The sequence below is a fragment of the Mycteria americana genome, chromosome 2 (genome assembly GCF_035582795.1).
Source record: "Mycteria americana isolate JAX WOST 10 ecotype Jacksonville Zoo and Gardens chromosome 2, USCA_MyAme_1.0, whole genome shotgun sequence".
NCBI lineage: Eukaryota > Metazoa > Chordata > Aves > Ciconiiformes > Ciconiidae > Mycteria > Mycteria americana.
Genome location: NC_134366.1, coordinates 116,969,985 through 116,983,512, shown reverse-complemented (window position 1 = coordinate 116,983,512; position 13,528 = coordinate 116,969,985). Strand labels below are relative to the sequence as shown.

Here is a 13,528-nt window from a genome sequence, read left to right as displayed (position 1 = left end):
ATCTGCCAAGCTGGTTGAAAACTTTTGCCTTGAATCAAGTAAATCCTTAGAGTACTTCTTAACTTTAAAGCACATAGTCCTGTGTAAATCACAAGAACTACTTGCTTGTTCCTATGCACTGCTGAATCTGGAACCAAGTATTCATTTTCCTTGATTAGAATCTGACGTAAGAAGTCAGAAGTTGAAGCTGATCATGGTCCTGGTTTGGGCTTTAGACCTGAAAGCCAGCAGGGTTTATCAGATTTACCAGTAAAATCAGAAGCTGACCTTAGGATGAAGCTGTAGGAGATACTCAGTTCTCCCTTCTATGCGCTGACGCCTCTGCATGGTCTAATGACCATGTTTGGTTTGAGTTGGGGCTTTGCTGACGTACTAGAGAATAGGTCAAGAAAGAATGCCTAGCAGTTTAAACATACTCATCTGAGAACATAAACTTTGTTATTTTAGAAGAGTGGATGGATGTGGTAAGAAGAATACTTCGAACTGACAGCTGCTACATAGAACGGTGGTTTTTAAAGGGGGCAGAATATTTAACTTGTGGAGTTCTTTTGGAATTACTGAGCCAACCAACGTGATGGAGATGGCTGTTGAAATCAGCTGTACTTTCTTGAAGCCTTCCTGAGACGAAAACTCATCTTCAGAAAGAAGGGGACAAATGGCTAGCTCTGCATTACCTTAGTGTAGGTCCTTCTACCAGATGAGCATGGGAATATGCCTGCATTTGTGCAGGGCTCAGATAATTACAACTATAATGACTGTAAAGAATGAGCCCTCAAGGCACATCTTCTATTACACTAACTTGCAAGATGCTGAACAGTACCTATCAAAGAGCCAGCTCTTCAACCACAGCTTCGTGTTGCTTATACAATGGGTACGGCTATTTGGAAAGAGTTATATATGCACTGGAGATGCTCCGTAAGGCTTTTCCAACTGTCATAGGATGTTGGCGTGGGGGGAAAAAAAGGGATTATCGACAGGCACAAGCTTTTTAAGTTTCTTAGGGTTTTTTTTGTTGTGGGTTTTGTTTTTTTTATTTTTAAATAAGGTGATTGTATAAGCCTTATTTAGCTGGCTCTGTTTAAGTGCTTAGTTCCTGTGGGATCAAATTAACTGCTTCATTTAGGGCTATTCACAAGTGTCATCATTCTAACACCTGTGAACTTCAGCCATGCTGCAGTAAACTTATTAAGTATCTCTGCTACCTGCAACCTGGTGTTCTAGATGATGTTCAGTACTGCAAAGCAGTTGTGGAGTTGGTGTGTTGCATTGTAAGGAGTTCATTTGTATAAAGCCTTGGCGTTCAAATGACTTGCAACGTACAAATAGCAAGCCCAAAAAGGGTTTTCTGCAGCTGTTGGACACAGGCACGCAACTTTGTTCAAGATCCCGAATATATGGTGCAGCTGTAAAATATACAAGGTACTAAAAAAACTTGAAATACTGAAGTCAACTTCTGTGGGTTTTAAATGACACGTGAAAAAAATCTGAAGGGTAAAACCTTATTTGGGCAACAAGCAGTGTTGCTTTGGGCATCCACGGAAGGTTAATCAGGTAGGAAAAATTTGTATTAATTGACTGTATTAATCAGGGTGCAGTCTGATGTATGCACAGTGGCAGTTGGGAAGCTACAGTTCAGAAGGTATTGAACTGCAAAACTATATTAATCAAAATCAAAGCAGCTGTGATAATAGAGGAAACTTCAATCAAAATTAGTATGGCTTGGAACAAGGAGAAGCGGTGACAAAAAGCTAGAGGAGGAAAAACAAGGATTCTGAAGCAACAGCAAGGGAGCGTTTGACCACCAGAGCACAGCAAAGAAGCATTCAGAATTTTTCTGAGGCATGGGAGTTGTTTTTTTCTTTCCTTCTTTTATTGATTACAGATAAAGGTACAATCTCTCATGGAAATAGTCTCTCAAATAGCTTAGACATAATCATTCTTTTTGTTGTCATTTTGGCTAAACAAGTACTTATTTTCCTAAGGTGTTTGTAACATATATCTGCTGGCTAGTGATGGAATGTATAGTTTAGCTTTTTTTTTTTTAAACAAAGGTCAAAATTTTTAAAAAAAATCTTAAAAATTCAATTCTTTCAACTGTTTGCAAATAAACCAATGCAATTAAGAATGCAAGACAACCAAGATTCTTTAACGCTTTGTGAGTGTTTCTAAATATAGATCTTCTGGGAACCCCGTGTGATTTGTGCGCTCCGGGGCAGGACAGGCAGGTGGCCGGACATGGCACTAACAGCCCGCTGTGGAGGTTAACGGGAACTGGGACCGAAATGTTGGTTTTGGAGAAGGCGCTGTCCTACCACCTGCTGTTCCTTTGGTAGTTACACATCTTTAGAAAATCTCTTTGTGCACTGACTGAGAGAATACATCATACGTGAAGGCATTGGGCAAGCTGCTATTTATAACAGAATGGCAAGATCCCTAAAAAGACAGAAAGTAGTACTTTAATGTATTTTAACATAAAAGTGCCATCATGTAGCTAACTAGCAGTAGCTAGGGTGGCTTTCCTGCCCCCTAAAGTTATTCTTTTATGGCTTCTTAACCTTTTCATCTAAATCTTGCTATAAATTTGTGAGAAAGGCAGGCACTGGAAAAGACAAAATTATATTAGGATTTGTTGGTCTTATTCTCTGCTCTTATTCATTGGACTGACTGACCTTCATATCCATCACGAGCAGTTTTCCACTACTGGCATCTCTCTTCAGCTATTAACAAGAAATACAAGGCATGAAATCTAATATTTGCAAGCAGTTAAAAGGCTTAAAATTCTTGCGATTTTATCACTTGGAGCTCTTCTAAAACTTTCCATGCCCTCTAAAGTTATGATGAACTCCATGCTCAAAATTGCATCAGCCTTCTCATCTCCTGAGTTTGGCTGATTTCTGGGTTACGCTGTAGTCTCTCCCTCCTCGGAGTGCACAGATCCTCAGAACAAGGGCTTGCTGAACTACTGCATCCTCCAGCTAGGGGTTTGCACATGTGGCAGTGTTACCTTTGTTTGTTGGACTGGTGGTTTTAACCAGCAAGATACCTTGACTTACTTACTTAACCTTTACCAGAGATTCACAGTTGTAAAAATGATTCTATAGCTCTGTCTCCAAATCTCCAAAAGTCTGCTCTAAATCTTGGCTTAGAAGCTACTTACTCATAGTAAAGATGAAGCCTTGACCGTTCCAGACAGGCCACAAGCTATTTTCTTTTTTAACATATTGTGAAAAATAACAAGCCCTGCGGCACAAAAGATGGTAAGATTCTCCAGAGTAGTGCTCATTACTTAAAAAATAAAAAATAAAAATCAGGATCTGAATTGCGGTATCGTGTTGCAACTACAACTACTCAGCACTTACCCGAAAGCCTCACGCCAGAGGCTAGACGGCTGCTTTCAGGCACCATCTTTGCTGCAATGGGAGACATTTTCAAAACAACACAATTGCAAGGAGTTTCTTGGAGTTTAAAAACTGATTAATAGAGCAAGTTGTGAGAGAGAAACATGTTTTACAGACATAAAATTATACTGAAGCTATTCTTCAAGTGCTGTAAGCAAGAGAAGAAAAGCAACAGAGCTGATTAAAAATCAGAAACTTAACATGGAGCAGAATGGCAAGTACAAGAGAGCCTTGGGAAGCAGTAATGAGCTTTGAAAACTGGTGGCAATTGCTCTTGGGTTCCTCTTCACTACCCATGCAGCTTGTGTTGCTAACGGGAAAGGGCAGGAAAAGGATTCTGTATGAGGTATACTTGGGTGAGTCGGGGGGGAGGGAAGCCTGTCCTGCTCCAAACTCAGGACACTGGAAGGCCTTTGAACAGCGGTGAGTTCAAACGACGTCACTGAGAAGACGACAACAGTGGAGAAACTACTAGAAGGTGATGGCAGGTCATGGATGTGAGATGGTGCAGTTCTAGAGTTGGAAAGTGAGAATTAACCAAAATACATTCTTAGGAGTTCCCATAGGTATCCAGACTAATAAGCTGGTGAGTCAAAATGCGCATGTGGTCAGGGAATGCAGAGAAAAGGCTGTGTGTAGCACAAGGCAAGCCTGAAACTAGTTGGAAAAACTAACTGTATTAAAAGCAGCCAGGGGCATAAATTGCTGTGAGGCAGACAGGAGAAATGAGCACGCTTGCTTTCCTCTTTATTCCCAACACTTGTGCAGTGAGGCACAGGCCAACTGCTGCCTGACAGCTTCTTTGCAGAAACTAATTGGTCTGTAATCGTCTGTCATGCAGAAGCCTGAAGTCACAGCAATCCTTCTGCTGAGGCAGGTGTCCTGCACTCTGTCCAAGTGCCAGAGTTAACCACTGGTGTGAGCAGGGCGGAAGCTGGGCTCCATGCTGGACAGGTGAAGACTCTCTTGAGCTTTATTTTATCCTCCCTCTTCGTGCCCTCTCCCCCTCAAAGTACCCTCAAGGCTTTCCTGTTCCCTGTGAAAAACCTACTGGTTTTGGCTCTTTTGGACCTTTCAGTCTTTATTGGGACAAGGAGGTGGCTTCTCCTGGGCCAGGCCAGCAGTTCCCCGGTGGCCCCCTGGGGCCAACAGAGGAGGCAGCTGCCCTTTACCTCTCCTTGCCCCTGAGAGCAGGCATTGGTGCAAGCCGCTCCGCGCTCCTCCTGCTTCCTCCAGCCCACCACTTCCACTATCTCCCCTTGGGACACACCAGCCTAACTGCTGCATCCACCTTGTCTGCCTAACTTTTTGCACACCAAAACCTTGCTGCAGAACAAGGTGGCGGTTCTGTCCTTGTAGCAAGATGGCTAGCAAAAATAAAAACATGGACCTCTGCAACATTGCTTTTGAAGATGGAAAAAAAAATGGCAGCTGGTAAATCACAGCTTTTTCATTTGCAAATCTGCAAGTCTGTCATTCTTCTTTTAAGGCTGCAATTAGACACCCACTTGTCCATTCTCTCAGAAGGTGGCCTCTCCCCTTCCTTCGCCTTTTTAAATACATTTTCCCAGTACTAGTCAAGAATTGTGGCCTCACGTAGAAATAACAAAAGCTGTGCGCACATCAGAAGTTCCTGGGCCAGTGAGCCACGACTTTGGCTGTCACAAGGCAGCCCTCAGTAAAACCTGACAAAGCTCTGGGTTTGGAACTACTCTGTCTTTATCTCCTTTGCCTATTCATCAAGGTAGCCTGACATCCAATTTAAGTTCAGCAGCTTAGTAGAGGGAAGTCATTTAAAAAACTTCAAGGGCAAGGAAATCAGCATTTTGATTAGAAGAGTCCACTGTGCGATGAGAGCCAAAGTACATTCAGCCCTCTACACCCCACAAGATAAAACAAATTAGTTGCATGTTTGACAGTCATCTGTGATAGCAGCAGGTAAAATAACACAGCACGTGCACGTTTCCAGTAGTCATACACCTTCTGCTTACTTGCAATTCAAAGAGGACAAAAATAATGAAAACATAAATCATAGCTGAAGGTCAGAGGCATGAGTGGCTGAAAGCCGTAGCCAAAGGCGTATCAAGTGGTATCACCAGGCTCCGTTCCAGTGTTCAACAACAACAGGGTTTAGCGCAGTGCTTTTGGCTGGACCTTCATCTCATTATAAACACTCCTGGGTTCTCAGCTGCACCAACTTGAAAAATGAAAGCTGAATCAAGTTGTGATGTTGTTTGCTCCTCCAGCACAGGCTAGGAACAATACTAATCATCTACAGAAATTCAAATATTTAGACAAACCAGACTCTGATGAGTTAGGCTATTTCAAGGTGGTGTCAAGCATGTATTTAGCTCAAGTAACGGCATTAAGTACTCCCCTGATTCAGCTTCACGTTCAAGTTAAACACAACTCTGAACATACTTGCTTTCATGAATGAGCCTCGAACCCAAACTCTGTGAAGATTTCAGGTTGCTGCTTCTTTTAGCAAAAATAGCCTGAGTTGGCCTACATTCCCCCCTCTTCCACGCTTTACTTTCAGCAACTGTGTGATTTGTACAAAAACCCGTTACAAAAATACGCAAAGTACAAATTACATATAAAACCCCACCACATACTAGTTTAGGCAGTCACAGTGAACGTAGTTTCTTGGTGAATTAAGGTTTATCTGAAACTGTCAGGGAACGTCAGCAAGCACAGAATTTACTCTGTGCCACACAGAATCAACCCTGTTACAGAAGGTACAGGGCTGGAAACCCTGTTGAGGCCAGTAGAACTCCTCCTTTAAGCAGCATTCCAGTTTACCCCTTTCCAATCCAGCTGCTCCGACCGCGTCAGGGAGAACGCTGATGGGAGATGTGAAGTAAAATATTATTCATACAACACGCTGTGATGACACAATGCAAAACCCATTTAATTAAAGACACCGTTCACACCGTGTGCTTTGCACCTGGCCCTCAGCACCCATTAATTACATGTGACCCTGGGTAGCGAGACATCACATTTCCCATTTTTCCTCCCTTGAAAGCATCAACAACAAAACACTTTCCCTTCACAAAGTGACTCTGAACGTTCTGTGCATATTTTATAGCAAACATCAGAAGGATTACCAAACCAACTGGTCAGATTAATAAAATAATATTCTTAGTGGTGTATTACAAAAGAAATGTGCAAGAGTTCCTCCGAGCTCAAAGTACAATACTTAGCGTTAATGAGAATACTTGCATAAAGCACATCCTAATCACTTTGCCATTTTCCAGTTAAGGGAGGATATCAGGAAACCTTAAGGCGAAACATTCCTTTTTCCGCAAAACAGGCTCTTAGCAGTTTCTCCCTAACATAATGTGCACACAACAGCATATTGTAGATTTAAAAAAATATTTAATGCTGCCAAAAAGTATAAAAATACAGTAAGAATGGCAGTACAAAACAAAATATTTCCTGATTTATTTCTTTTACATCTTTCTACATTAATACAGGCATTATAAAAACACAAGACGGCAAATTATTTTGCTTTGCAAAGTAGCACGCTGCTGGTGGTCTTCATCCCCTCGATGCACTTTACGCTGTAAACAGATAACTGAGGTCTTCTTGGTACTTAACAGACCTCACTTTTTGTTCCCGAAGAGGGGGTCATGTCTCGCTTTGCATGTCAATAATTTGCAGTTTATAGCTGCAGAATATTCACAAGTCTTGAAGGCTTAGGTGTCGGTCAGTCTCGGCCTGCGACATACAATGCAGAAGAAAGTCACCGATTCAGTACACAGTACAGAAAAGAAAAAAAAACCAAACAAAAAAGAGAAATCAGAACAGGCAGCGCGTTTGCAACTCACTATAAACACCAAACCGCTTCTCATGCATTCCCTGCAGCAACTACCCACTATCGTTTGCCTGCAGCAAGCACTCTTGGAAAGCCGTTGCTTTTTCAGAAGGTATTTCCATGTTACAGTACAAGGCACACACTTGCTGGAGAGCGTCACGTACAGGTCTCAGTCCAGCAAACCACTTACTCGTGCATTTACCCACAAGCACTGCGGCAGTCTTCTCGGGCCTTAGCGGCACTACAGAAGGCTGCATCTCAAAACACTAACGTCCCCTCTCATGGCTCTGTAGGCCAATCCTGGCACAGCAGCATGGGAATAAGCATTTCTAGCAAAGGTTTCTTGTAGTGAGGAAGACATCCCAAAACTGGACATTTTGTTCTTGGGGAAGGTAAGGCTCTACGCCGAGGAACACAGAAAGAGACCTTGGCGTTTACAGCACCAAATATCCAAGCTGCTACAAGTGAAACGCTTCTAAGTTCTGCGAGCACTACACTGATGCATGAAGCAGCTTGCTTTGATCAGTTAAGACACATTAAAAAAATTCTTCCAAGTATTTATCCTTCCAATTTAAATAAAGACTCAGACAGAGACGCAATTTTGAACACATTTATTTTTTGTACATAAAAATGAAAGACTGACCTACAACTGTGGGGGAAAACAAAAAAGCCCAGAAGACTACTGTGTGTTACGCCAACTTTGCAAATGTCGTCCTCTGACTTAAGCCTCTTGGCCATGCAGAAGACTTCCTCTTTTGTCATCGTTAATTTAGTTTCTTGTGCAGTCCTCAAGGGTCTCAGGTTTAACTATAATGCCAAACAGCAAACTAAAGAATTTGGTTAACATTCATTAAACGTAAAGCTAGCCAGGCCTTTTAATCGCCTGCACAATCCAATCACACATACATGCATACACATTTACACCTCTTCCCTTTTCAGTGGGATATAAACTGATGTCAGTAAACCGTTTTACTCGAGGTTTAACGGAACAAGCTAAGTTTCACTTGCAACATCTGACCTCCACAAAATAAATCTCTAAGTTTTTTCAGATCGCTATTTCACGCTGAATGAAATTATTGTACTTAATACATTTCAAGAAAATTACAGATGTACCGTCACTCTAAGTGGACTGTCCCTGCACCAAGAACATAAACAGAGAACCTAAAGGACTAATTCTGAATTTGCAAACCCCTTGCAATGGAGGTCCATGTGTTTGTTAGGGTTTTTTTGGTTGGGTTTTTTTTTGTTTGTTTTTTTTTTTTTTTTAATAAAACATGCATGATTTGTACAGAAGTGTTCATCTGAGAGTCAAACATTGTTTAATCAAATTCAAAGAAGCCCACTATGCATCAAATACTTTTACTGACATACTTCCAGAACAGAGGGAAAAACCCAACACGGTAACACTTTGAATCGAGTGCAACAGCAATTTAGAAGCAGCACAGGACCAGCCAGCAGCTTGCCAGAAATTGGGGGGGGGGGGGGGGGAGGCAGGAGAGGGGTCAGAAGGCACAGCCTTCACTTCTCTTACTCTTTTTTTAAGCATTTCCTATGACAGAGGTCACTGGGATCAACAGTTCTTCATTTTAGTCCATATTTGTTCCTACTTAACATCCAAGTTGTGCAAAACTGCTGCAAGTTAACAAAGTGTCACAAGGGCTCAGTTTGCAGTAAAGAAAACAAGCCTCCCCCAGATTTTGGTTTTTAAGGATTACTGACAGACCAGAAAAAAAAAAAAAAGGATGTGTTTTATCCACATGATCTCCTGGAATGTACTAAGGGATCTAATGTTTCATTTCCCCTCTACGCCCATACTGTCATGGGCAATTCACTGTACAAAATAGTTTTGTCCAAGGCTTGTGTTGGTTCGTGGTCCTTAAATTACTAACAGTTAAGACTCTCGACATAGTTACAATCATGTAACCAAACAAAATTTTTTTACAGATCAACTCTTGAATGTGCAAGTCCTGCTTTATTGCATCAAGAAGGGAACAGAGTGTGAAATAATGCAAGATGGCACCCTCCTGCCCCGCCCCACCCAGAAAAGAGGAATGCCTGCTCAGGGTCCAGAGAACAAAAAACCCAGGATTTAGAAGATGGATTCAGGGAAAAATTCAACTGACGACTTGACAAGACACAGTCAGAGCTCAGTGTCTGTAGGATACTGGTGGCCCAGAAAATCCTTGTGCAAACAGAAAGGTGATAAATGACAGTATGATTTCAGTGAAGGTTTCGTCTGCACTTTTTCCTTAGCTCCTTTGAAGTATTTAAAATAAAATCTGGACTATTTCTGTTATAAAAGCATTTAATTACATTCCATGTATTTTTCCATAGCCAAAATATCTTTTCTAAGGCACATACGTTTACACCTACTATCAGTTATAGCTGATACTGGAAAACCTGTCTTCCGAATTTAAAGAAAAAAAAGAATCTTTTGCCAAGCCTCTTGTTGGCTAAAAGAATTACTATGGTTGTAACAACTAGGAAATGTCTTAAAATACGTAAGCTGCCTGCCTATACTGTGTCACAGCAATCAGCAAGTCATTTTGCTATTAGAGCTGCATAGCTGGTCAGTAATGCCACAGGACAAATGATCTTGTTTTGCTGACAGACAATTTCCCAAATTCAGAACTCTACGTTCTAAGAAACTACACTTGTTTTCCTTATCTGGACCCTTAAGCATTTCTTTATTATATAAACAGCATAGTCCAAAATAGTATTAGCTGTTGTGAAATGAGAATTTCAAAGAGTAAACTCAACTTAGCTTTGTGTAGTAAATGTCAGACTCTTTGGGCCCCGTGCCCGGTATGTTACTACTAAGCTCGAACATACTGGAAACCTTTCAAGTTAACTCCTTTGGATAAGGAACAATGTAATTATCTAGCTCTTTTAGTATTTTTCAACAGTACATCCAAGAAGTGCTTTACAAAAGGACGGGGGGGGGGGGGGGGGGGGGCGGGGGGGACACGACACGGACGACATGGGGACAACCCCCCAAGAACCCCATACCCAACAGAAAACAACCAAGGTAGGAAAATGGAGGGAGAAAACACGACTTCTCTGAAGTCACCCAACAAGGCAATGCTTGAATAAATAAAATCCAGACTTCAAAGTGCAGTCCAATACTACGTATCATTAGGTTTCAACTTGAATGACAGCAAGCTACATATAGCCACATATGATCTCTGTAGTCAAAGAGAATTTAAAGGACCGAAAGTGATTTGTGTTGAACTACTACTTAGAAAGTGTTATCGTCCAACTACTGGAAAGGGAGTGCTTAATTTTAAAGGGACTGTAGCGTAGGCATTCCCAAAATATTAGTCATTAAGTGTTTTAAGTCATGCCTCTTGAATACAGCGCCGGGGAACCTGAAAAGCAATTCTAGACTTTGTGAAGTTACAGAAGTGGCTCCTACAGCTGAACATACTGGGTACAGGAGAATACTACCAACGTTTGTTTGTACAAATACAACCACCCTTGCAAGTCCAACTACAGTTTCCTTTGATGTGCTTTCTACGCCTATTACTGATGAACGAATTTTATTCTTTCTAGCAATTAAAATCTATAGACACACAAAGCATTATGTTTCACATTTAATGGAATGTCAGAACTTTAACAATGTTGGCCTTCAAACAGTAGTTGAAGTCTGAATACATGAATCAATTTAACAGTATGCTTTTCAGTGGGGGCTAAGTTCTCAAAAGCCTTAAAAACCCCTCAAATTTCCAAGCCTTACTTAAATAATGAAAACTACAAAAAAAATAAATAAGGAATGCAAATTAACAGAATAGGAATTGGGAAGTGCTTCATCAGACCCCTAGCTGCTCATATCATAAATTTGAGAGTCAAAATATGGGGAATGGTTGCACTATTATTTTCATGCACAGATTATAATTACATTTAGTTTCAAAATCAAATTCTTTTTGGTCAGAAATTTGTACAAACTGAGCTTTTAAAAGTACAGTGAACTACAAAAAGATTAAATATGCAATTATAAAATATATTTATCCTAGGTCATAAGAATATAAAATGTTTATGTTCATGTCACTAGTTCATTACACATTACACACATTTAAGGATAACTTCTTTGCATTAATAATGTAAATGATACAACACTGTTTATTGCTTATGTCAGGCATGTAAATTTAAATCCAGACAGCCTTCAGTAGCTAAACCTCTGTGGTTCAGGGTTTGCTTAAGATCCGGTAGAACACCATTTTAAAAATTGTATAAACAGTTGCAGCAAGTTTGTACCTGCTCATATAAACAACAAAAACATCAACTCTGTTGGGGGGCAGCAGTTCATTTTTGTAAGTACCTGTAGTGGAAAGTCCTGAGATGTTGACAGGGGATCAAGTTTACATCACTTCTCTATTGTATGTAACAGTCTGTACCCATTCCAGGTGTAAGAAGTTTACTGCTTTAAGTCACACCCCTAGTCATTAACTTGCAGCAAAATTAGCTGCTGGAGCAGACAGGCTTACTGTTTACTTACAAGGAATGTTCTTGAAAATACATTTTCCAGCAAGAATAAGCGCCAACTAAAATCAGTGTACCAAACCCAATCTTAGTGAGAATAGGTTTCCAATATAACCACCTTTTTCTTTTTCTTTCAGTCTCATTTAGCTTCTGCTTCATCTGCTGCAGCTTCTGTGCTGTATTAGCTTTTCTATCCTCTCGCAGTCGTTTTCGGACAGTACTTAAAGAAAAAAAAAGGGGGGTGTGTGTAAATATTAAATTGTAGAACAAGAAAAAAGACTATTAAAATATTAAAACAAACCTCTTCCCAACACACTCCCAATAGTTAATCAACCCACCAGTAGCATATGTCAGCAGTACATAAAATCTAAACCAAGCAATCTTTATTCTGTTTTAACAACCTTGATGTGGACAGTTTCAGGTCAGTGAAGCCCCAAGAAGTAAGTACATGACATACATACAAAGACGTAAGTGGTGCTTGACCTACATGTTCAACAGGGAACAGAATTAGCTTAATTATCTGAGCTTAGACTTTCACCGCTGTCAATGCCCCATTTGGTGGCTGAGATTTTTTGCTGGAGGCTGCTCTTATATGCAGTGTCAGGTACTACGTGCAAACACTTATAGTATTTAAGCACGTGCCTCCACTGCAGAGTTCACGCTAGCCTCGCTGATATATTGATCCTAACCTACTCATGTCTGCATGCAGATTTAATGCTGCTCATCTTAGGCTCTAAACCAAATCTTCATCAAGGACACAGGCTAAAAATCAGTTGTGTGTTGTTACACTATGAGGGCCACCTTGTAATTCTTGTCTCCAAAAGTATCCTCACAATCTCTAAGAAAGCATAACTGACACAAAAACCCACCTTGATTGTCCAAGTCCTAGCACACAAACACCACACTCACACCCACGCCCCCCCTCCTGCTTGTAAGGGCTCCTTGAAACATCTACAGAATCACTGTCATTCTCTCTCAAAACACACATAAAGACATGGAAAGATAAAGTCATCAGTGTGTTCAGTAAGCCACCTGTTATTTCACAATTCCAGTCTATCTATGTTGAACTGCTGCATCTCATCTCAGACTGCAGCCCTTTGGGACAGACGCTGCCTCCTCTGCACTGCACGGCTCGGCACAACCCACTCCAGCTTCTGGGTCCCTGGCTATGGATCCACATTTGGCTACCCTCGTGTGCGCAGGCCCAAGTGACACAGTGCCACAAAGCACAGCAGCTCAGATGATAATTCCCACTACAGCAGCTCACAGCTGAGGCATTGCTACTCATGAGGCAGAGAAACTCGACAGAGAAAGACAAATTCACATGACACAGATAAACCAGAAATCTATTCACAGTGGTAGATTTAACATGAGCAGAGGGTAACATATGGCTTCAATTATACCATTTCAATCACCGTACAGAAAGTAGGAGGTGATAAAAACTTTGTGTTTCTGAGTTATCATATTTTTCCAAATAGGAGTTAGCATTGTATTCAAAAATCAGTATCGAATGATGTTGGGCGCTTTTAGGACCTAATTCACACTGCACAATAGAGATCACAGACAGTCTGTAGGAAAACGCTTTCAAGCATGAGGTTTAGCTGCTTCAATTAGAGACATTTGTTTTTAATCTCTTGACCTTTAAACAATAAAACTTTATCACAAGGAATAATTGAAATTGTATTTTAAAAATAATTCAATAAGACAGTCAAATACCACCTGTCATTCCCCTCGACTGAGGAAAGATCTTGAAGTTTTCTTATGATAAGAAAAGCATACAATAATTCAGCCTTTTAAGAAAGTGTACCTGCCTTCTAAACGGTTTCTGCATCTT

General features: G+C 40.8%; 1 protein-coding gene across 2 annotated transcripts in view; it reads right to left on the bottom strand.

The window, feature by feature from the left end:
- Nucleotides 1-5,940: 5,940 nt before the first annotated feature.
- Nucleotides 5,941-13,528, bottom strand: part of PTPN2 (protein tyrosine phosphatase non-receptor type 2) — a 34,197-nt gene continuing 26,609 nt past the window's right edge. The window contains exons 9-10 of one of the 2 annotated variants that reach the window (XM_075494323.1): nucleotides 11,711-11,914; nucleotides 5,941-7,118 (exon numbers count right to left, since the gene is read on the bottom strand). In XM_075494323.1, the coding sequence (XP_075350438.1) occupies nucleotides 7,097-7,118; nucleotides 11,711-11,914 (226 nt within the window). In that variant the 3' untranslated portion in view covers nucleotides 5,941-7,096. The remainder of the gene's footprint in view (nucleotides 7,119-11,710; nucleotides 11,915-13,528) is intronic. The other variant, XM_075494324.1, reaches the window with a different exon arrangement.